The 25,876-nt window shown below is 40.9% G+C and overlaps 1 protein-coding gene across 1 annotated transcript; it reads right to left on the bottom strand.

Moving 5' to 3' along the window:
* Positions 1 to 25,876, bottom strand: Nus1 (NUS1 dehydrodolichyl diphosphate synthase subunit). Its single transcript, XM_087911029.1, has 5 exons — positions 25,347 to 25,876; positions 10,695 to 10,820; positions 9,776 to 9,925; positions 3,822 to 3,921; positions 1 to 1,426 (listed from the first exon to the last, which is right to left on the bottom strand). Exons 1-5 carry the CDS (start codon positions 25,759 to 25,761, stop codon positions 1,336 to 1,338), a joined length of 882 nt encoding a protein of 293 aa, XP_087767155.1. The 5' UTR covers positions 25,762 to 25,876; the 3' UTR covers positions 1 to 1,335.

The raw sequence follows: 25,876 nt of genomic DNA, 5'->3' as shown, positions 1-25,876 counted from the left end.
TTCATTTCAATCATTTTATTTCAAGTATATTTTAAAAATCATAAATGGGGTTTGTAATCCAAAGCTGAAACAGAGTCTGACAGGCAATTCCAGAGCATATTTTGCATACCCATGTTCTTTGCTATTTTTCAGATTTCTGAGGCCTATCATTTAAACTGCTCTATTCTAAATGTGCCTGACTCTTGTACACTTGGTGATAAAAGTTTTCTGAAAACTGTCCATCAAATATAAAGAATGGTTTCCATCCAAAGATTATCAGTGGAAAAACAATAAACATCTAGCAAGAATTCAATTCTGTCAGAACCAGTGCTGTTCTCTAGAATACAAGAGAACATGGACAATCAAGTTAAATTATGCTCACAGACTTTGGTAATACAGGCCTCCATCCTACCTAATCATTATGCAAAGTCATCACTGAGATTCACTGGGCAAAGAAAACCCCAGGTGCACTCGAGAGAGGAGCAGGTTACTTTTGAGGGGAAAAAGCTGCCTTGGTAACGTCTCTCAAATGTTTATTTTAAATAAGAAGCTAATCGAAACTTTTTTTTTTTAATGCTTTGGGTACAATATAGGAGTCTATTCATTCCACAAGGTAATCGAAACTGTCCTCTTGGGAAATTTTCCATCTTTAAGATGATCATTTGTGCACTTTTTTGGTTTTTGACTGCCTAATTAAATTTTTTTAATATTCTGTACTTTAATATTGTTAAGTTTTTTTTTCTCAAATGATCTTTACAACCCAGACCAGTACTCTCAAGTCCCACTGCTTACTACACAGAAAAATGAAATGGACGGAAAACTGAGGCTTGTCTTTGCTCTGCAGGTGAGCAAACTTTCAACAAGGGAACAATCCAGAATCTCTGAATGTCCCTCAAAATGAAAATACTTCCACTAGTAAGTCAATATATTATTCTTAAAAATTAAAGTTTGGTCACTAAGAAAGACTGAACAAAAATGATCCCCTCCCACCACAAACGACCACACCAGCTCTCTACTCACCCCGCCACTCCCCACAAAAACAGAAGAGTAGCAGGAGCTGAAGCCTTTCCATCTGAAATCTCAGTTCCGAAGACATGGCCGCTACGTGCTTCAACTGTAGGTCTACGTACTCCATTCGCCAATGTGCCCCATTTATAAATTTATCTCCATACACACGTGCACGCACACACGCACACACTCACTCACTCTCAAGTAAGACACTTTTTTGTGTTTGTTGATAAATTATGAGGAATATGAACTAGGTGTGTACAAGGTTTTATAGGTACTTTGTAAACATCAGAGTCAATTGGGTCCTTTTCTCCAAAAGCCTGAAATCATATTCGCAACCAGGAACCACTACTTTCCCAGGCGCTGCTCACAAGCTGCATACTGACGAAGGGCGGAGAAAAAGTCCTCATAACTGATGTTTAGGTGAGAAGGCAAAGAGCTGAAAAGAAAACACAAGGAGGGGGAGAATTAGATGATACACTATAATATGGGGGGTGGAATGATGTACAAAAGTTAAAGGCAGAAAAAGGTAAATTATATACAAAATGGGCTAATTTATTCAGTCAAACTCACTGTGACACAGCTCAAGCAAAAACAGTCACAATCTATTAATGCAGAAACCTATGTTAAGGTTAAAAATCTGTGTATTAACAATGTACTCAAAGTCACTTTAAGAACTCTGCACGGTCATAGTAAAGGCAGTACTATTGAGAGTCTGTGGAAGCCAGGCTTAGCCTCAGCCAGAGCTGCAGGCACTCCCTCCCACAGAGCAACGCAGAGAGCACCCAGTAACCGAGCGGAGCAACCCTGCTGCCAACACTGTGGGAGCATTTATTCCACGAGACAAGCAGGGGAAAGGCGGTAGGAACACATTATGAGGGTCCCTTTAAGTTCTTTAAATCATCTTCAAAAATTGAAAAAGCCCTCAACTCTAAATAGCTTCACAATGAGGTCTGGAACTTCAAAACAGTAAGAGCCAAACACAGTCAGATTACATAATTCAAATTCAGAATTCCAGTCACATTAAACGCACTCACTCTCACACTCACACATTTTCACACTGAACCACACACTCTCATATGCACATACACTCTCACACTCAATCACACACACGCACACACACAAACTCTCTCTCACACACTCACTCACTCACTCACTCACACCACCCTACTACTCCTGCCTGAGCTTGTGGTTCTCTTCCATGACAGTGCTTTACTTCCTTCTTCCAACTGTTAGGAATTTATGAAAGTAGCAGCCAGTTTTTCCTTGTAACACCTTAATATCAAATGAAAATAATGTCCGCTGCCAATTTTGTCTTATTGTCTCTATTCAAATGATATTGGGGGCATTCTTCCAAAAATTTGCTTCATGTCTCCCTTAAAACTCCAACACTTCCAGTGAGGGGACACTGAGGCCAGGATAGAAAATACATAGATGGAAAAAAACAAACAAACAAAACCCCTAAATCTCCAACATCCCTGTCTTATTCCACGTTATCAACTGCCCTATCTACTTGTCTTCAAACCCTCAGTGTCTTCAAACCCTGTGTGTCTCTACCCTCAGTGTCTCAGCTGCTGAATGCTTTTTAGCATGTTCATTTTAGGACTGAGATGCCTCATCTGACATCTTGGTGCTTAGTCTGCTGGAGGTACCAAAAATACAGACAAAATTCAACAAAATATAAGACAAATGTATAGACACAGATACAATGGACAATCTATTATGTGTTGGTATCTGTCACCTGTGCTATTTAAATCCTCAACTCTACATTAAAATGCCCATTTTAAAAAGTAACACATTAACCAAGCATGATGGCACATGCCTTTATAATCCCAGAACTCGAGAGGCAGAGGCAGATGGATCTCTGTGAGCTCAAGGCCAGAACAAGTTTCAGGATGGCTTGGACTACACAGAGAAATCCTGTCTAGGGAAAACTAAAATTAAAAAAGAAAGAAAACAACAACAAAACAAAAGTCAACTCTCTTTTCTTCAAAATCAGGAATCAACAAGTAACAGTCTGCCTTTGTTTTGTTTGTCTGTTAGAAAAGGTTTCTCTTGGTAGCTCAGGCTTGTCCAGAACTCACTATGTAGCCCAGGCTGGCCTTGACCTCCTGCTCCTCCATAACAGTCATCCCTATTTGTTCCTGTGCTGTCTGTGGTTATCTGGCTGCACTTGCTGAGGTGGGCGAATTTTAGTTAAGTAGAAAGTTCCTGCATGACCTGGAAGATCTGATTCATTCTGGCCGTTAGAGTCTGCAGGCCCTGTTCTACATGAGTGAGTTCATTCCCTTCACTGAACTCACCCCAATCACAGCTACAGGCCCTTCAATTGTCTTCTTACTTTATCCTTTCTCCAACCCAACACTAGCCATAACAGCCAAATAAGCCTTCAAAATCACCATGTCTGTGTCACCTATAGGCTCCCCTGTGTCCACTTTCCAGACTGAACCACCCAGACTCTGACGCCCTCAACCCCATTTCATTCACACCATCCTTCAACAGGGCCAGTCCCCTGCATCTCTAAACAACACCCCACTTACTATGCTTCCTAACATTACTATAACACAAAATTTCTATCAGTATCAAATGCCTAAGTGGATTCCTACTTCTTCCTTGGAACAACAGCTCCAGCAGTCAGATGCTGCTCATTCCTGTCTCCTGATAACGACAGTCAACACCAGACATCTGCAGCCACACATTTACTGTCCACTTCATCCACAGGCCCTTACTTTACCACTCACGCAGAAGCTCCTGAGCTAAAGGATGAGGTACTACCATTAGATACAGTACAGTGCTGGGATCAAAGAACAAAACAAACACTTTCAGTTACTTACACGATCTCGGTCAATCTGATTTGCCAGGGAAGAAAGCCTAAGGTGCTTTCCACAGGACCAAACTTCAATACTAAATCAGGATCAGGGAAACCTTGTGAACCTTGGGCATAAAGACATACATAAAATTAATAGACACCATTTATACACAAACAGGTCAATTAAGCGGCTTCTTAGATTTCCTGTTCTGTTCTCTTATCTGAATGCTTAATAAACTTTAATTTAAAAAAAAAAACTTTAATAAAAACAAACCTAAAAAAAAGACAAAAGAATACTCAGAGGGCAGAGGCAGGCAGATCTCCTAGAGTTTAAGTCCAGCCTGGTCTACATATAATGAGACCCCATCTCAAACAAAAACAAAAGAAAAAAGAAAAGAAGAACATCTATCTCCTGTCATTCCATGCACATATTTTACAGCTAAGGAACCTGAAAGACCAATTCCTAGCTACACAGTATAAATGTTTTCAGAGTTCCCTAGAGCTCAAGCATCCTTAGAGACCTGGCTTGAGGCGATGCAGATATGGATGTTTCAACTATGAAAATGATGTTTCCAAACTACTCATATGGAGGAACAAAGGATAAGACAGGAAAAAACCCAGTGTAAAGACGAGGCAAGGTGACTTGAGCAATGGTATCAATTTAAAATGCAACTTTCAAATGCCACGCACATAATTTTAAGGCGTGTAAGCACAGCCAGTGTGCAAGTCCGTGGATGACTACTAAACCTAGATGGGTATAGGGAGCCAGACTAAGATGCATGAAATGGACGCAGCTGGGAATCCTGCTGAACAAAATACATCACACTCAGAGAAGAACAACCACCACCTTTCCTCTCGTCAGTGTAATCTAGATTTAAAACTGTGTGTACACCTCAGTTTGCTTGGGCTATCTTGTTTGTTTGTTTGTTAGTTTGTTTTTTAAGACAAGATCTTATGTCTTAAAGCTGTCTTATGCAGCTCTGGCTCTTGAACTCTCTATGCCAACCAGGCTATCCTCAAACTCAGAGATCTGCTTGTCTCTGCTTCCCAAGTGCTGGTATTAAAGGCATGAGCCACCACACCTGGTTTATTTGGGCACTTCTTATATTTTGCTTATTTATTTTGATTTTCATTTTTTGTGTTTACATAGGTAAGTTGTTTTTTATTCATGTGATTATTTTGTTTTGATTTTGTCTGTTTTTAAAAAGAACATAACATTTGGTGGGTAGAGATATGGGAAGGATCTGGGAGGGACTGGAGGGGAGGAACCATGACCCCTCCCTCCCTTCCTCCCTCTCTCTCTCTCTCTCTCTCTCTCTCTCTCTCACACACACACACACACACATACACACACACACACACACACACACACACACACACACACACACACACAAGATGTACCACGGGGTACAGCTAACTACTCCAAATGATAAGAACAACTTCTCTGTGGCTTAGCAAATACAAAGTGCAGAATTTGAAAACTGCTAAGCCTGGGTGGTTCTGACTAAACCTCTTACTAACTTTGTAATTTTGTTTGTCTCCTTTTTCCATCTCAATGGCATGCAGATAATCATGATAAATAATAATGGTAATATGAGCAATATAATCCAGAGGCCAAAGTGAAGGGTAATTGAGGCAATGTGTTTAAAATACTTATGGTAAAGCAGTATGCTACATTAGTATCTTTATTATGATGATCACTTAACTGATAATTTCAGAATTATTCTGTATTTCCTTACTGTAGGCAACACTAATAGTCATTTTATTTCTCCTTAAAAACTCAGTTTGTATTTTCTTCTTGTACTGGTGTATGAGGTGAGTGTTGTAAAAGAAGCAGCAGGCTGTGTCCAGCTGCCCGGATAGCCTAGCCCCGAAATAATTACACAGAAACTGTATTCATTTAAACACTGCCTGGCCCATTATTTCTAGCCTCTTATTGGCTCTCACATCTTGATTTAACCCATTTCTAATAATCTGTGTTCACCACGAGGTCGTGGCTTACCGGGAAAGATTCAGCATGTCTGACCTGGCAGCTGGCTCCATGGCAGCTCTCTCTGCCTGCCTTCTTCCTCCCAGAATTCTGTTCTGTCTACTCCACCCACTTAAGGGCTGCCCCATCAAAAGGCCAAGGCAGCTTCTTTATTCAACCAATGAAAGCAACACAAATAGAGAAGAACCTCTTACATTTGTTCTTATTGTATATAATTTCGTAATAGGTTTAGAACTCTCTTACTTAAACAAAAGGGGGAGGTGCTGCGAGAGTTCCTTCAATTCCTTCAGCCAATAGCCGCTGAGATACCAGCCCACTGGGGCGTGGTCTCTTTCTCTTTAAAAAGCAGCGGCAGCCCTCCGCGCTCTCTCTCTCTTGCTCCAATGACTATTACTTTCCTGGTTGTCGTGTAGGACGGTGCTCTGTAAGTTTTTTCCCCTCAAATAAATAACCCTTTGAATCCAAACTGGTATGGGATTGTTTCACGCTTTAGGTTGAGTGTAGGCAATTTGTGCCAGAGCATTTGTGTGTACAGAGGACAAATTTTACCTATGAACCACCTTCCCAGATCCTTGTTCTTCTGTCTTTTCAGTTTGATTCCCTAATATAGCTTGAAACATTCTACATTTTTTTATACAGGGATAAATTTTACTAGAAGAACATAATGATGTTGGCATACTAGCAATATACACTATAGTCTCCAGGCTGTCAATTAGCAGATCTCAGACTGTTCACAAACACTTCTTAGCACTCTCAAATATGATTCACAGCTCTGATGAGTTTCTACTTACGTGAGCAACATCTACTAATCTTATCAAATTATGGATGAAATGGTATATGCAACTTACTCATTAAAAATAAAAACACTACTCTTACTATCTTAAAATAATATTTTAATAAAATAATTATATTTTACCTAAGCCAAAAAAGTGTGGGTGTGTGCTTTCCTAACTGAAAACGTTGACCCTCAAATTTGTATAAAAATGCAAAGAACCCCAAATTTTCAAAATAACTAAAAAGAAAAATTACTATAAGTTGTGTCCTCTCATCTCCATACATGTGCATACATGTGTAGCATATAATAAAAATAGGCAAAATATTTAAACACTTGTCAAATAAATTATAGGTGGCATATTAGCACATAAAAGATACTCAACATCATTAGCCATTAGGAAAATATGAGTTAAATACTATCACATATATACTAGAAGGCTTAAACTATACTTAAAAGACAAACACAAGAAAAGCAATGCTGGACAGCACTGTATTCCAGCAAGAACAAGAGGAGATTTCTACTTTGCTGCTAAGGATACAAAATATATACCTATTTTATATAGTATAGAAATTTTATATTGTCTAGCAATTCCCTTTAAAAATGAAATACTAATTCATCACATGACACAATCCCATTATTAGGTATCTACCTTAGAGAAAAGAAAACACACCCACACAAAGACGTGCATGCAGGTGGTCATAGCAACTATCATCCAAAAACTACAAACAAAATGTCTAGCAACTGGTGAGTGAATAAAATGAGTATATCCACAGAACAGAATATTACTCAACCAAAGAATAAAGAATAATGAAGTTCTAATGCATTAAACACTGACAAACCTCAAAAGTATTAGCTTTTTGGGTATGGGATCACACACCTTTGATCCCAGCACTCCAGAGGGAAAGAAAGGCAGGTGGATCTCTGTGAGTTTTGAGACCAATCTATTCTATACACTGAGTTCCAGGTCAGCAATGGCTACACAGTGAGGTCCTGCCTCATTTAAAATGGAAAAAATGATGGTGGTGGGTGGGGGTGGGGATCAGTTTTCTTTAAGGTCTACTGGAAGTGTGACCATGCTCCAGTGAGTATCTGGGCAACACTAACTGAATTTTTCTTCTTTTTTTTGGGGGGGGGGGCAGGTCACAGGGGGAGACCAACCTGGGAGGACTGGGAAGTGAGTCATCAGGGTGTATTATGAGAAATTCCCAAATAATAAATTAAAATATGATGTTAGAAAAAAAGGATGTTCAATATTAGGCAGGATATGAGAGTCTAAATATTATTTAATTGCTTTTAACATAAAATTTCTAAAAAATGCAAAATTTAGTTAGAAAGCAAATCAATAGTTGCCTTCTGGTTTAGAGGGCTAAGTGAAATCTACACATAGCTGTAAAGGACTTTGGGAGTGATGGTGTTCACAGTGTTTGGTAATACCCTATCAGATAATTAAGTTTAAAATCTACATCAAGAATTGTAGGAACAAGAGGATCAGAGCATATGTTGTGAGAGTGTCTCCTAGTAACGTGAGATGCTACACCCATATGGTCTCAACAATTGCACCTACCTGAACACGAGCCAAACAAGGCCAGCAACAAAAGACATGCTAAAGTGCACAGGGGAAAGCCCAGGAGGCCTCAGCCCTGCATAAAGAACTACAGGCAACTAAGAAATGCTCGAAGAAGAAATAGTATTCCCTAGGGAAGAGTGCACAACTGGTTACACAATACCAAATGGTCAGTCCTGAAAGCATACATACAAGTAACATTATACAGACTGAACAGGTCATATGGGGAGGGCAGGGGTGTAACAATGCGGGAAGGGGTATGTGCAACAAAAATTGATGCAACCCCGTGAATTTAAACGAGAATGTTGAGGGTAATATGGAGGATTTGGACACAGGAAAGGGAAGGGAGAAACGGTAATCTCGAAAAATAAAAGAGAGAATTTTCTGAAGTCTGTAAACATTTTCATTATACATTAGCAAACCCTGAAGCTCCTTGGCTTACCACTTCAATAACTTCACAAAGGGATACCTTAAGGCCACCTATATGCCACCCAGGCTACAATTTAGGAAATATCCATCAATTCCTCTCTAACTGGGCTCCAAAATGTCCAAGAAATGTTCAATATCTCAGTAACTCTGATGAAACAGTCCTAGGCAATAGTCTGCTACTCCCTGAGCCCAGTTAACCAGTAAGAGAAAATAAGAGGTGAGCAGTCAGCAAGTTCAGATTAAGAGCTAAGTAAAATAACTGAGGTTATTTTATGAATATGCATTTTAAGAAAATGCATGATTAGTAAGCAAGTAAAATTACATTCTATGGTAACGAATGAAGAGTGAATGTCTTGATATCACAGTTACAGAGGCCATCAATGGACATTAATTTCTTATAAATTAATTAATTTAATTAATTAATGTCTTAGAACGTTCCTAAGGGCTTCAGAAAGAAAGAACAAACCAAAGAATTTCACCAGCAGTATGGGGTGAGGTGGAGTGCATATACATGAGATGCTGTGTTTTAGAAAAAAAATGACACATACAGTGGTTTATCTGCACAGCAAACAATGAATACAAAAAGGAGGCATGGATAAAAGGCTGCATTTGGGGGTTTACCTCATAATAAAGTTCCTTAAGCTAAAGCCCAAACTAAAGAGGAAATAGAAGTGGAAGAGGGACAAAAAAGTACTACTTCCAAGAATATTCATTAAAAAGAAAAATTCCTCAAAAACCCTTTCCTTGAACCAGCAAGATGGCTCAGTAGGTAAAAGTACTTGCTACCAATCCTGGTGAGCTATTCACATTCACGTAGTGGAAGAGAAAAGCAATTCCAGAAAGCTATCCTCTGACTGCTGCCCTGGTGCCCACACACATACTCAAATACCTATTTCTTTTAATTCCTTCCTTTTAGTAAATCTTCATGTTAAGTGCAAGTTCCACATCTTGAAATCATTTTCACATGTGGGTCATTAAACGTCAGAACTGTAAGGGGTATAGCAATAAAAGCCTCTCCCCTCCCCCTAAGAAAGGGTCTCACTATTTAGCCCTGGCTAATTAGCCTGGACCATAAAGATCTGCCTGCCTCTGTTTCCTGAATGATGGGATTAAAGACATAAGCCACCAGGCCTGGCAAACCAGATTGTACAGAATGAATATAGAAAGACACGCTTTCATCTGTGTTTTTGGGAGACAAAATGGGAAACATTCCTGACTTACTAAGTAAGCCGTCTAGCAGATCTACATCCAAATCTGTGGGTCTCCTCTGCTGCTGAGCTACTAACTGGCAAAAGTCCTGGGCAGCTCTCACAATATCCGCTTTTCCATCTTCTGGGGACAGCACCTTCACTGCTGAAGGGCAATTTAAAACTAGAGGGAAAAAAAACAGATAAGGTAATTTTTAAAGCACACTCTTCCATATTTATTTCAAATTCAGTTTTATGAAGTAAGCTCAGACCAAACTAAAGATAGAATTGTGATAGCCAGGAATCACTCGAGCCCTTTGGTGTCAGTACCAAACACACCCTTTGCTCCTCTGAAAACAGCAGTGCCTGTCTGTACATACAGCTTCTCTAAATCCTCAAAACAGGTTTGCATAGTGAGTAAACCCTCTACAGAAAACGCTAGCCACAATTTTTGCTATCTAAAAATGCCATATACTCTCACAGTCAATTTAGTAGTAACATAAAAGAAAACTTCAAACTAAAGAAAACTGTGCTTCAGTGGAGTATGTGTGCACTGTCCATACCCCTATCTGGCTCTGGAAGCGACTTTATAACTGTAAGACTCTAGATAACTGATAATAATACAAAAAGTATTACATTAAACATTCTTTCATATTACCCTATAGAAAAACCAGTTTTGCATCAATTTATATACTCATTAAATTTACTATTATAAATGTATCTCTGTTCACAGGGCTATAAAATCTGCAAGGTTAAATAAATTCTTTAACATGGACTCATTTCTAAAATGTCAATTGCTACTGTTATTATTTTCTGAATATTACCTTCTAGCAATATAATTGATTATAATAAAGACCAACAGAGCAAAATAAATGAAGAATGTGACAAAATCCACCCTGAAACACACACACACCTTCCTATGGTCATGTGCCCAATTGCCCACATGCACTTACCTTGATCATCTTTGTCATTACTATTTGCAAACTCTGGTGAGTACTTGGAACAATCTAGGCCCAAAAGTTCCTGCTGTTGTTTTAATATTTCATCCATCAATCTGGAATTATTTCTCTTGAATATACCTTAAAAAGAAATTATGATCAAAGAGATCACAACCAGGTTAGGTGACACTCTTCAATGACTACCAGATGTTTGCTGTGGATACAATACTAGACCGAAAACAGAAAGCATTTCAAAGACAGCAGTGATGGTTAGTCTCAAACTAGAATCTAAAAGAAAAGCACGACACACAAGAAATGTGAATACGATACACTAGAATTTGAGAAGAAATTTTAAAAGGTCCCATACTTGAAACCTTTACTTACTGACATCCTAAGAAACTAAAATCCAGTATCCTGGGGGCTGGTCTAGGAATGTCTTTACTCCTGACTGCCGATCGAACATCTTTTCTCTGCAGGTTTATTAGCTAAATTAAATGCTACTGCCTCAATTTGATTTGTTTTATAGGAGAAAGCAGTATAAATTATGCACAAAGTAAAGAATAAAACTAGAGCATAACTATTGAGAGGCACTGCTGGTCAGAGGTTGCTGTCCGCCATAGCCTGGCAGTTTTCTCTAGGTTTGGCAACAAGGAGGACTCCCTCCTCCCCAGTGAGACTTCCTGCTCTCTACCTGCCCTTATCTGGAGAATATTCCTAGATCCAGAGGACTACCCTTATCTGAAAGCTGTCTAAAACCTGGATGCCTGATTTATCTCTAGCATGACCTATGGCACAGTTTTCTGCTAGAAACCTTTCCCTAAGACTTGTACTAGGAGCTTTGCTATAGATCCCTGTTGTCACATACAGGAGCCTTATGACAGGAATGTGCCATTTAATGCAAAGTAGAGTTTGTTCCCTGGCTTCCCAATCCTATATATTTCCTATACTCTGGAATAAAGTTGAGCTGATTTGCTAAAGTCACCTCCCTGAGGGCTATCTCTATCATATCCACAGTCATCCAAGCTCAGTTTCTAGCTTCTGCAGCCAATTATCCGGAGGAAGATGCAGAACCACACAAAACTCAAAAAATTTAAACCCAAGTACAAAAATAAATTTTTTTGATCTTCCAACCATGCAGAGCAATTAAGGTTTATGACCACATCCCTTAGAGAAAAAGAAAAAAGAAACTATATGACACCCATCTAACAATCTAAGTTAAAAAGAAGAGGAGGAGGGGAAGGGAGAAGGTAGGAAGAGAAGGGAAAGGATCAGCAAGCAAATACCAAGTTGGACTCTTCCACGTGGTGGTGATTTGAATGAAAATGGCCCCCCATAGGCTCATAGGGAGTGGCATTATTTGAAAGTATCAGGACGCATGCCCTTGTTGTAGAAGGTGTGTCCTTGTTGGAGGAAGTGTGTCACTGGGGTGAGCTTTCAGGTTTCAGGTGCTCAAGCCAAGCCCAGTGGCTCACTCTCCTTCCTGCTGCCTGTCAATCTGGTTAACTCTCAGCTACCTCTTCAGCACCATGTCTGCCTGCATGCCTGCATGCTTCTCTTCCCTCTAGGATGATAATGGACTAAACCTCTGAAACATAAACCAGTCCCAATTCAAAGTTTTCCTTTATAAGAGTTGCTGTGGATGGTGTCTCTTCATAACTAAGACAAACAGAAAAAAAAAATGTGTCTTTCAACAGAAGAAGGCTTTTCACAAGAAGCAAGACTTGGGGGTCTCACAGATGTCTCAACAGGTGGGCAAAGGTGCTTGCTATGGGTTCAGCCCCAAAAGCCCATATGGTGAAAAGAATCAATTCCCACATTTGTCTTCCGACTTCCACACACATGCCCTGGCACATATTCACTGACCACACACACACACACATACACACACACACACACACACACAACAAGCTAAATAAATAAAGTGAAACAATTTTCCAGTGCAAGACTTGAACTAAACTCAATCTAGGAAATTAAAAAGATACCTATAAAGAAGCCATTAGACAGGGGAAATGCTTGAGACAGAGTGGGGTCTGGAATGCATAAAATACACACAAAGACTGCTGATGCAAATGCTATGAGGAAAGGACTGAGATGCGACTGACTCTAAAAGTTTTATTCCATACTGCTGGCCAAACAGATATTTGACAATGTACAAGCAATGTCTAGACAGGCAACAGGCTACTACAGTAGGACTCCAAACATAATCCAGTCTAAGGACTACTATAGCCAACCTGAGTACAGAGAGTATGACATAAGAGATAAAAGACCATTCCATGGCTTTTATACTAGGTAGCAGAAGACTACATCTTTTTAAACTAACTTATTTATTTGGAATGGCACACACTAGTCACAGCACACATATGTGAATGTCAGAGGACAACCTGAAGGAACTGGCTCTCTTCTTTGACCAAAAAGTGGGCAGGGCCTTGAGAGATGGCTCAGCAGTTAAGAATACATATTGTTCTTGCAGCAGACCCAAGTTCAGTTTCCATATCAGGCAGTTCAACCACCTGTAACTCTAACCCCAGCTGAGTCTATGTCTTCATCTGGACTCTATGGGCACCTACACATTCTCTCACGTGTGTGTGTGTGTGTGTGTGTGTGTGTGTGTGTGTGTGTGCGCGATTAAAAGTAAAACAAATCCTTGTTAAACATGCAAACTTGAGCAATAATAGTTACAGATGCCATTAAGAGCAAGTCAAAAACCTCCCATGTATAATACAAAAACATCTTGCTATTATTATAAATATATAATACAGACATACAAATATCACAACAGTCTTGTATCTATGAGGATGAAGTCCAGGTCAGTCCTCGTACCTCCGCAGATGGAGAGAATTCCTCAGCCCTCTCTCACTGCCTAGAGTTCTCCTTGAGTCTAGTCATTCAGAAATCTTTAAATCCACTAGGGGGCAGAACAAGGGTAAAATGAATATGGCAAAATTTAGGGTTCATATTTAAAGGCATGCCAAGAAGTCTAGTAAAATAATGAGGAATCTCTATAAGATTAATGTCAAGCAGCCATGTTGAACAAATTTTTGAATATGTAAGTAAGAAGAAGGTGTTGTTTTGTTCCGAACACGTCCAATTCATTCCAACCACAACTTTTACCTCAAAGTTCTGTAAACAGGCAAATGCAAGCAGGGAGAAGACTTGACAGCCGTGGTGCACACCTTTAATCCCAACACTCAGGAGGCAGAGGCAGACAGATCTCTAAGTTCAAGGACAGCCAGAGCTATGTAGAGAAACCCTGGGGGGGGGGGAACCACACACCTGGCTCTCAAACAATCAGAACAAGAACAAGTTGGGGGAGAGAACAGTAGCTCACACCTGTAATCCAGCACTTATGGAAGCTAAAACAAATGTGAATACTGTGTGTCTGAGGCCAGCCTAGGCTACATCCTAAACTCTAGGACAGCCTGGGCTATGACTTAAGGCTGAGGCCTCATCTCAAAGGGAGACAGGGTGCTGTAAAAGTAAGTTTTATGCATTTAGGACCATGGAATGTAGAAAAAGGCAGAGTGAGAACTATAAAAGGATGAGGTAGGTGGGCAAGCGTGCAGTTCTAGATCAAAGGCAGCTCGACCTGCCCAGCCACCCAGGCGTCATCTCCACTCTGCAGCACTGCCACCTTCATTGCCCACGAATAAGCCAAGAAGAGCTCAGGCTATGATACAGCGATGGTCTCTATACCCTTGTTCCTTTCGCCCACTGCCACAGTAGTTTCCAGTCACTGCAGCCTTCTTCATCACAAGCACCTTCCAGCAAGTTTTCCTGCCCCTTCCAGAATGCTTCACTAGGCTACCAAATTACTCAGCTTTGGGTACATCTCCCATCTCATCCCATTCCAACTTCAGTGTCTTCAACGGCTCTATGCAGTAGTAAACCCTTAACATAAACACTGCTGTCTCTGCTTCGACAGCAAATGGGTAGAAATAATGCATGTTTAGGAAATAAATCAACCTATTTCTTTGTAACTCTATAATCAACAAAATTAATCAACCTTAGGCTTCTCAAACAGATGTAGTCACCCAACCCCTATCCTTTACATGACCTTCAAAGGCCTACATCTGCACAATTCTTCCAATTCCTTGCAGAGCAACTAAAGTGTCGTTTACTTTCAGAGACCTCTCCCAGTGTCTCATTCATTCCCTAATACACAAGGATTTTCTTCAAATCCCTTAATAAACTTAAAATTGCACTTTTTAAAGTAGCATTAAGTTAACCAACCACCTCCATTGCTGAACTGGATTCTTACCTCTGAATTTCTAGCTCATTTATCTTTTTCTCCCAAGTCTCTCTCCATATAACAGGAGTTCAGTGTTTCCTTAAAAAATTGAATTATCAGTACACAAGTGCCAACTAGCAACAAAACCTGAGGGGCATGAATGGAAACTCTCACAATACAAGTAGACACTTCCTGATTGCATGCAGAATTTACAAGGCAGAACGTTGAGCCAGAATCACAGAGAGAGCCTTGCTCTAGGCTAAGCTGGGCAGAGAACAGCAGAAACATAAACTATAGTTTCTGCCCAAGGCTTACATAAAACAGGCACACCTGACCCTATAGCTGACCACACTCTACGGTGTTTATTTCATCCACAAAGTATGTGAGGATGACCAGTTTACGATTCTCTTCAGCAATCAAAATCTACACGTGTCACATGATACAAGAAAGACAGAAGGCTAGCTTTGACTGACATAATTTTTCAAGGTATGTGGACGTTTGTTTTATTTTTTCTCATTTATAATCAACCTTATTTGTCTTCTACAAGGTAAACTGACTGATCCAAGAATGTTGAAATGAAAAAGAGGGTGAGAATTCATATCCAGTTGGATTTACACAATTTAAGGAAAGCCAATCTGAAAACACACCTTTGAGAAAGCAGAATGTCGCACTGCAATTTAGTCAGGTATTTTAAGCCAGACCCAGTGCTACATAACTATAACCTCAGCATTTAGAGAACTGTGGCACAAGGACTGAGGACTCAAGACCAATCTGAGCTACATAGTAAGACAACAACAAAAAGAAAGAAATTTTATCCTCCCCTTTAACGATAAGGAACTAGATTCAGGGTGGTCAAACAACTGTCCTTAGGTGTTGGAAGGATTTGCTCTGAAATCTAGGTCTAAATTACTATCAGTCAGTCTTTATTATTCTTGTGTTATTTTTGGTTGATGGGGGGCGGAGGAGGTGCACCTGCCATGTTTATGCAGGTTGAAGGACAACTTTGCAGAGATGTTTTTCCACTTTGAAATGGATTCTAGAGATGCAACTTGGGTTGTAAGGTGTGGCAGCAATCACATTTAGCTGCTGAGCTGTCTCGAAAGCCCACAGTATTAACTTTTGAAAAACTCAGAACTGCAGCATGTAGTGATTTGAATGAGAATGTCCCACATAGGCTCATGTATTTGTACATATGGTCCTCAATTGGCACTGTTTGGGGAGGCTTCAGAGGTGTGGTCTTGCTGAAGGAAGTGTGTCACACAGTATTAGCAACAGCAACAGAGAATTACTACCACAGCCACAGAAGGGACTAATACTTTCTTTCTATAGTGTTTTAAAGGATTGAGAAGGTTCACAGGAAAAACAAGTATTTGCTGTGAAATGTTTGTTTACACTGTGTAAAGATGTATTGTTGTGATTGGTTAAATAAAGAGCTGAATGGTCAACAGCTAGGCAGGAGAGAACAGGTTGAACTTCCAGGCAGAGGAACTCAGAATGAATCCAGGGCTGTGAGGGATACCAGCAACACATGGAGGGAGTAGACATACAGAATGGAAGACAGGTAAAAAGCCATGTGGCAGAGCATGGATGAACAGAAATGGACTAATTTAAGCTACAAGAGCTAGCTGAGAACGAATCTAAGCTAAGGCCAAGCTTACATAATTAATACATCTCCATGTCATTACTGGGGAGCTGGCAGTCAGAAAGAAAGTCTAACTACAAGTATTCCTGTAGAATCACCTAGGAATCTAATGTAAGTTTTGTTATGACATAAGAAATTTCTGTTTTTGTTGCTCTATAACTATCTTACAAAGGCTTGATTTCCCAAAGTTATCATAAACAGAAAGAGTAGTGAGAGTCGTCTTTGAAAACATGCATACATACAAGCCCACACATCTCAAATTCCCATGAAAGAATAAAATTTTATGCTAGGAAAGCTGCACCTCAAGAACAAAATAGGTAGGTGTGTGTGTGTGTGTGTGTGTGTGTGTGTGTGTTGTGTGGTGCGTTTCTTGATAAACAAGAGCTATGTGCTTTGGGAGCCAAATGTGTCTCTTTTCTATTCTAGGAAATGTTTGTAACTGTGGTATAAAACCTAAGTGCAAAGTTTAGACAACACTAGAATGCTCCCTGACCTTCCACCATAGCACACTGGAATGTTCCTACCCTTGCCCTGGTGCATGTGTACACACAGCACTCTGGAATCTGTGGCAATGCAGTTCTTTCATGCTGCTCTGTCACTAACACAAAATGTATCCTTCCCTGCTCCATTCTTATGACTATCTCAATTCTGGTATTTTACAATTTTAAAAATGTTTTGGCTGGTTTTGTTCAGGTTTCAAAATAGAGAAACTGGTATTTCTGGGACTGGATAATATAGTTCAGAGGTAGAGCCTAGCATGCTCTAAGGCCCTAGGTTTGAATTCCAGGACCACATATCAACCAACCAATAAATCAATCAATCTTGCCTGTACTTCATAAAGGCTCTAGCAAAACTCATGTGACATATATAATCAAATGTAAAAAATGACTATGAAATATATACTCAAATACTTAAAATACACATTTAACATATCAATTAGAATTTTCATAATTGTTCTTTCTGTAGGAACAATCCTTTTAAGAAACATCTAGCAAAAATGATTCACAGGACAAAGAAAGATAACACTAAAAGAATCTCTCCTAGGTACCAAGCTCCTCCAAGCTGTGCAATTAAAGCAGTTTGTCCTTGTATACATGCCTTCAATCTAAATGCCTTTTATTTTCAACTAGAGAGCTAAGTAAATTACCTGTTGGTTACCTTCACTTAAGCTCTGTAACACACAGCCATCACACTACTGGAGGAGTCTTTGGAGAAGAAAACATATACTTAATAGTACAATCATTTTAAATGAAGAATATATATATATATATATATATATATTTTACATATAAACACAAATCCTTATAAGTTATTAAACTATTTTATTTTATTTTATTTTATTGGAGAGCCTCAGGACACCTCACACATAATAACAATTTTATGCTAGGACATTAACATACTGTAGCAAGGAAACAAACAGGACTGATGGTGTTGTGTAACGGCTTTAAGCCCTCCAATACAAGTATGCAAGTTGAAGACACACAGACTTTCTCAGTTCCATCTGCACATTTTATTTAACTGTTTCATTAGCATCGTGATGAAGCACAGGGCTTTTCACACATGAGGCAAGTACTCCTCCCCACCCCAGCAACCTTCAGCTAAAGCTACACATTCTGAAACCAAGACTGTCTTCAGAGCTCTGCTAATCTGCTGAACAGTTACTTCAAGGAGAGCAAGAGCTCCATAGTTAAACTGCAGTGATTAGACAGGCACCCAGTAGACCAGTGAGATGGGAAAACTACCTGCCTTAAGACGCCTTTTGTGAAGTTTCTATCACCTGATGTCAGTGCCATGACACAACAGAGTCAGTCCATAAAGTGACTACTGTCTGCTTTCTAAATGATGAAAATAACGTAAGTGAACAAAACTTTTAAATAAAATTTGGTTCAAATTCTAGACCTGTGATGTAGGAGGGTCCTCTATCTATCTGTTGCTTTCATTGGTTAATTAATCAAGAAACTGCTTGGCCTGATAGGTCAGAATATAGGTAGGCAGGGAAGACAGAAAAGAACTGTGGGAGGAAAAAAAGCAGAGGCAGGCAGACGATGAAGCTCCGGCCCAAGATGGACGTAGGTTAGAATCTTCCCAGTAAGCCACTACCTCGTGGTGCTACACACATTAATAAAAATGGGTTAATCAAGATGTGAGAATTATCCAATAAGAGGCTAGAGCTAATGGGCCAGGCAATGTTTAAAAGAATACAGTTTCCGTGTAATTATTTCAGGTAAAGCTAGCTGCGAGCCGAGCCATAGCCAGCCGCTCCTATTACTACAGACCTGGTTCCTTAGGCAATATGTCTCTTAGCTTTTAGATTCTGTTTCTGGAGTTGGAAATCCTTTAGAATTATTGCATTTTTGTATAGCATGTACCGCACAATAAGAATTCAACAGAGAGGATAGCAAGATGACTCAGCAAGGAGAGGCACTTGTCTTTGAGCCTGGAGTCCTGAGTTCAACCCTCCCGGACCTCACATGAAGGAAAAAGAGAACCAACTCCTGCAGGTTGCTCTCTGACCCCACGAAGGTGCTGTGACACACATAGCTCTATACCAAATAGCTAAATGTTTTTTTCAAGAAGTTAACAAAAGATAACTGTTACTATTAAAATTTAATACATGGTGACGGAAGAGGGTTAACTGTCTGTGTTACTTTCATTGGTTAATAAAGAAACTGCCTTGGCCTTTTTGATAGGCCAGCCCTTAGGTGGGTGGAGTAGACAGAAGAGAATTGTGGGAGAAAGAAAGCAGAGGCAGGCAGTTGCCATGACTCTCCTCTCCGAGACAGCTGCAGGTTAGAATTCTCCTGGTGGGCCACCACCTCGTGGTGCTACACAGATTATTAGAAATGGGTTAGATCAATATGTAAGAGTTAGCTAATAAGAGGCTACAGATAATGGGCCAGGCAGTGTTTCAAAGAATACAGTTTCCATGTAATTATTTCAGGGGTAAAGTTAGCTGGGAGGTGGGCGGCGGGAAGAGGCCCACCGCTCCTTCTACAACATGGGGCGGAAGAGACAGATCAGTAGTTAAAAGCATGTACTGTTCTTGCAGAGGACCCAAGTTCACTTCCCAGTGCCAACATAAGGCAGCTCACAGTTGCCCGTAGCTCCAGCTTCAAGGACCTAGTGATCTCTTCTGGCCTCTGAGAACACTTTCACTTGACGAACATACATGAGAATTAGAAATAACAAATATTTTTCAAAAGGCTTAATTCATAGATCTAGCACTATAATTTAATAAAAACGTATTCAGAACAAAATTATTCCTCATCAAAAAATGAAGCAGAACAGAACCTTTCAGAGATAAAGCAAGAGAGGGATGAAATAACTCAAAAGAGCCTACCCAAGGAGGCGGGCTTGGCTGGATGCTCCAAGACTCAATGATGGGATTCTGGTAGAGTCCTTTGCAAGAAGAGCGAGAATGGGACATATTGGGATGCTGAGATAAATGCAAAATTCTAGGAAAAAGTGAGGAGTAGGGATTCCCTTCCATGAGTTTCTACACATGGGAATACAAACACTCCAGGTATACTTTTCAGTATATCAAATACAACCATGTGTGTATTTGGACTTTCAATAGATCTGGCACTTCTGTAATTCAACATAAGGAGAACAATCATTATTAAGAGTTATTCCTCCTGCTAGTATCTATGTCATAGGCCAAAGTAGAAGAGACTTAAGTTTACTTTTCTGAATTCTTGGTTTCGCTCTTGGGAAACGAGCTGCAACTCAGTTTCTTATGCTTCTTTATGGGAAGCACAGCCCTCTCAGGAGTCAAAGAATGTGTACTGCCTGACCACAGCAGGCATTTAATACCAAGCCATACCCTGAAAGAAGCAAAAGGGAGTAGAGTTGACACCCATGGAATGTCTGATATACAACCGTGAAGTGCAGACACACACTAAGAAAACAGAAATATCTTTAGAGGTACCCATAGTTCTTAGGAGCTCCAGGAACAGAGTAAGACAGAGGCAAGACAGACTAATAGGAGGTGATGCAGCATGAGTCACAAGTCTGAGGTAAGGGTAGACCCATAAGGATCAGAGAGATAGAGTGAGCTATGGTAATGGTGCATGCCTTTAGTGCCAGCACTAAGGAGGAAGAGGCAAGTGGATCTCTGTTGAGTCCAAGGCCAGCTTCGTTTACAGAGTGAGTTCCTGGACAGCTACGGCCACACAGTGAGACCCTGTATCAAACAACAAAAAAAGGAAGGAAGGAAGGAAGGAAGGAAGGAAGGAAGGAAGGAAGGAAAAAAGGAAGGAAGGAAGAAGAGAGAAGAGGAAGAAAGCATTTCCGGCACTCCAAAAAGAGGTGATCACAAAAAACAAACAAACATTAAAAAAAAAAAAAACTAAATATGGTGTAATAAAAGGTACAGAGACCCATGAGAAATAGGTTAAGAAGGCTGGGTGGAACTGGGCAGCCCTTTTAGTGCTAATTTGAGAAATCACTACCCCAAACTATTGCACACGACAGATTTACAAATAAAGAGATAGAAGCAGAAAGAACAAAATATTTTTGCTGTCTGGTTGCTGGATCTCATACAGAAAATACCTTGCTGACTACCCCAAATTATCATTACATGCGAACAATGTGAAAAATGATGTGGCGGGGGGGTGAATATCAGGCCTCAGAACTACATCCACTAGGCTCCAGCTCCAACCCAGGATTCAACTTGCACAGCCAAGCGCAGGAGTAGCTTTTGTTCCGTTAAGGTCAAACTCCATCGTGTAGGAGCACCATACAAGTAGCTTGATAAAAACAGATGCCCAGCTGCCCAGGAAGTATGCTGAGTCAGTATTTCCAATAAACATTCCAAGGACTCCTTCTCAAACTTCTCTAAAAACCATACAATAAGCAAGATACCAATGAGGACAGTACCCATCCGGACAACATGCAGGACTGTGTACTTCAAGTGCACAGAAGAAAGCATAATAGTCCAAAGACTGTAACACCAAATACATTCAGAAAGTTTTTAACACAGTCCCTATCATAATAATTTCCTAAATCATAATCATACACACAAAATAGCCAATTCTCCTTATGAAAACTGTGAGCTCAAAAATTCCTGACCAATCTTCTAAGAAAACCTCACTTTCCGATGAATGAATACAGCAGAAATTACCATAATCAAAAAAGTTCCCATGTATTATAAAAAGCACGAGAGGGCTGAACTGCGTGGCTCAGGGCTATGTGCTCAACTTACCAAAGGCCCAGAGTTGATCCCCAGAACCACCAAAAATTAATATATATAAAACATCTTTTGAAATGTGATTTCTGGGGTGGAGGGGGTGTTTGTGCGTGCGTGCGTGCGTGCGTGCGTGCGTGTGTGTGGTTAGGAGGTGAACCTATAGGTCCAGCTTTAGGGAAGCTAATGCATAATCATCTGAATCAGGTATTTGGGTAGCATAGGAAGAGCTCATTAAATATAAAATAAAAATAAAACAAGCCACAAACCTGTAATCCCAGCACTAAAGAAAACTGAGATAAGAAAACCTTAAGTAGGGGCTGGTGAGATGGCTCAGTGGTTAAGAGCACTGACTGCTCCTCCGGAGGACCTGGGTTCAATTCCCAGCACCCACATGGCAGCTCACAGCTGTCTGTAAATCCAGTTCAAGAGAATCTGACATCATTATACCAATGTGCATGAAATAAAGTTAAAGTTTAAAAGAAAAAAAGAAAACCTTAAGTACCAAGCCAGCCTACCAAGACCTGACTCTTTCTAAAAAAGCAAGCAAGCAAGCAAAACCATCAATTCACAGGAAGAGACATTTCAAAGTACATAAATACAATGGGTATTTTAGTCTAAGGATTAAAAACAATCTAAAACCCATCATAATTAGAATGAATGTTATGTAAATACAGATTTGAAGTTGAGATATAGGAGACAATAAACTTGTCTCCAAGGTGGCTGCCCTCAGCTCTACCTTGAGGCACGAGCCATTTTTTGCCACAGCTGAGAAGTAAAATCTATTTCCTTCACTCAAGACAGATGTGTGACTATTGCTTAAGTTAGGTCCTAAAGCCTTGCAGATTTGGTCTGCCCCTGGAACACCTGATCTGGAGGCACTCTGACAATTCTGAGGCCTCTAGTATATAAGGAAGCTCAGAGTAGCCATGTGGGAACCATATGAAGACAGATCTCTCTCCTAGTCCAGCCACTGCATACCAGGAATAAGATAGATGACCCATAATGACAACCTTTGCCTTCATGCCAGTTATCTGACTGCATCTACATAAGTGACCCCAAGGAAAACTGCACAGCTGAACTGACTGAACACATAATTATTTTAAAATACTGAATTTTGGGATAGATTTCTACAAAACCACATATAAGCAAAACAGCTTCTGAAGCAATCATCTTACTTAATTTTCCAACATTCTGTTAAGGAAACTTATCTGTTCCATTCACTGTTCCCAAGGCTCCATTCAAGGCTCAAGAATCTTACCAAAGAGGTGGCATTTCCAGTTCACATACAGAGACAGCACAGTGTTCAAGCTCCAAATCCTACCTACTTTTGCTAGTTCCAATGCAAGTGTCATTTTCCCTCCTAGAGCCACAGAGAATAACAGCGCTGCCAAGGGATTTTTGCCTTTTTCTCTCCCTGAAGTCTTTCACAGTTATCATTTGTGATTCATGTATCAGTCTGCATTAATGTATAGTACACATCTCCTTGAATGTTATACCATTTCCTACACTTGCTTTTTTATTTGCGGACCTCTATAGCACGGCAGATATTCAGTGAATGTAGCATTTATGTCTATGGCAATACACACAAATTTTCCTAAGTACCTGTAAGCTTAAAAAGAAGTATATTGGAGGAAATAGAATGACGTTTAAATATCTTTGTCTATTCAAGAGTTTGGCTTTCTCCTTGGCCACCCAATCTAAAACTTTATCTCTTTCCTCACCGTTGCCTTTCCGCTATCACCTTCTCTCCCCTACCTTACTTTTCCTCATTATGCTTCTAAAACTATGTATTTTCTAACACGCTAACATCAGATGCCAGACTTTCACTAAAATCCTAGGTTCTGTTTTCATTAACTCCTGCAAGCTCATGCCCAGAAAGGTATGGCATTTATATATACCCAACTATGGCTTGCTGAGCGAAAGAATCAGTCAAAAGCCAGGATAAGTAAGTTGAAAATCTCTTATTCAAACTATGAAATTATTGCCTAAAAATGCTTTTAAGTAGCACACAGAATCCTTGAAGTCCAGTCAGTAAAAATGTTCCTTAAATCTGTTCAGTTCTCAGTCAAAACTTGTTCGAAGTTGACTTCTTTTCATGGAAAATCGCTCTCCTTCTGAGAGCACATGACTAAGGACTTGAGTCACATCCGAAAGGCAGTAACAAGAATTGCAGGAACAAGGAAGTGTGATGTAGTGTAACCTCTGCTTGGAAGCAGTCGAACAACTCTGCTTAGTCTTTTCCTTCCTACCGGATACAAGTCAATCCGCATTGCTTAATGTTTTTAATTTCCATTTTTTTTATTGCCGTATTATATCCCTGCACGACTGACTGCAATGGTTTAAGCAAGAATTGTGTCATCAAACAGTCTCCTGGCTTCTACTGGTCTCTTGAGTCTTTGGGAAGCTCTGTATTGTCAGCCTCTGAATACACCAAGCTTTACCCTAAATCATCGTCTCAGATGACAGGGAACCATGCTCCTTGGTAGCTAGGAGAGGGTCACTGATTACTACTTACCCTAACCAACCCTGCACTTAAATATCGAGCTGGCAAAGAGTTAGAGGTAAAAACCCAGGTTGCTCCTCTAGGGTAAGCAGGCAAGGCAGCACGAAGAAAAGTCATATTTCTTCCCTGCAACGCAGCCCTAACTCATCCTTATTGCCACGGTTTTATCTCTTAAGGAAATACCACTGCATTTGGGCTTGACTGAAATTCACGTCTGACATTTGGAGTCTCCACTCCCTCCCCCCCCCCTCCATTCTTCAATGCCCTACTCAAATTTCATCTCCTCTACACCAACTCTCAAGCGCCTGTCTCCAGAATTTCTCTCCTTTCTAGTAGTAACTTATCCCCCAAACGTCGTCCATCACTTAGGGTGTGCCCACCAGCCTGAGGGTACACAAGATGAAGGCAAGATTCCGAGGAATATATTTGGCACAGTGCTTTAGGCTTGGTGCCATGCAGTACGTGCTGAATTTTGTACTTAAGAAAAGTATGGTGAAATTCATTGCCTCGATCAGAACTTACAGGAGGACAACCGCATCAAGTGCCGTACGGGCCACTAAGGGTAAATGAAAACACATGATCCCGAGCTTCAGAGATCGGGGTGCACTTTTCAAAGACTCAATTCAAATGCCATCTAACTCCAAAAGCTCATTTGGAAAAACCTACGATGCGGCTCATGTATAAATCCTCCACCGTCGCACTTGAGATGAATGCACTGAACCCCTTTGAAGAGACGCTTTGAAGAATGCACAGACTGGTTACAATTATTTCCTCGTTACTACTTTTGTGACCTTGGGCAACGTAATTTATGTTTTGAATGAACGTCAGCTCCCTCTTCTGTGAAACAAAGCCAAAACAGATACCTTAACGGAACATAAGTATTTTTTAAATGTAAACACACACACACACAGCAAAATCCAAAGACTCGGCCAACGTTTAATAAAACTGATCTCCCTTCCTCGAAAGCGCTGGCACTGTGATTTATACCTGAACTCGCAGGGCCTGGCGGGCGGCGGCCTCGCAAGGCGACCTGAAGCAAACTAGCCAGAGGTGTAGTCCTCGGATTCGGAAGCGTCCTCGCCACCCCGCCTCCCACCCGTCCTCACCTTGGTGGTCGTAGACACTAATGTAGGAGATCCCCACGGCCATACACCACACCACGAGGCTCGCGATGTCCGAGTAGCTGGGCTCCTGCTCCTCCTCGGTGATCACCAGGCCCATGTGAACCGGCAGCTTCTGCAGGGAGCGGCCGTCCGCGCGCCAGCGCAGCCGGGGGTGGGTGGCGGCCGGCCCGGGTCCCCCGTGAGGGTGCCGGTGATGACGCCGGTTCCTGCCGCCGGTCGGGGGCTTGCGGAGCGTGAAGACGAGCGGCGCTAGGACCACGGCAGAGGCGGCGCGACAGCAGCGCCGCCAGATCCAGTTCCAGGTGCCGAAGCGAACGCGGAGCCAGGAGATGAGCGTGCGGTGCAGGCAGAGCAGTGCGTGCAGCACCCGCCACACCAGCTCGTACAGCCCCGTCATACTCCCGTGGCGCTCGGGCACCGTCTCCTCCCTCCGGCCCAGACCCGCGGCGCGACGGGGTCTTATCCTCCCCAGCGGCCGGCGCGGGCCATCGCTCCGCGGCCCCCCACCCCCC

Source organism: Myodes glareolus, chromosome 1 (genome assembly GCF_982192425.1).
Source record: "Myodes glareolus chromosome 1, mMyoGla1.1, whole genome shotgun sequence".
Classification (NCBI taxonomy): domain Eukaryota; kingdom Metazoa; phylum Chordata; class Mammalia; order Rodentia; family Cricetidae; genus Myodes; species Myodes glareolus.
Note: the sequence above shows the minus strand (reverse complement) of the source record. Positions and strands in the feature narration are given on the sequence as shown.

Bases quoted from the DNA above. Each gene is read 5' to 3' on its own strand.
- Nus1 (XM_087911029.1), bottom strand. From the start codon at position 25,761: ATGACGGGGCTGTACGAGCTGGTGTGGCGGGTGCTGCACGCACTGCTC. The intron at 10,821-25,346 runs GTGAGGACGGGT...TTTCTTTTTAAG, and splicing joins TAGTGTCTACGACCACCAAG to GTATATTCAAGAGAAATAAT. The intron at 3,922-9,775 runs GTAAGTCAGGAA...TTTATGCCCAAG, and splicing joins TCTGCTAGACGGCTTACTTA to GTTCACAAGGTTTCCCTGAT.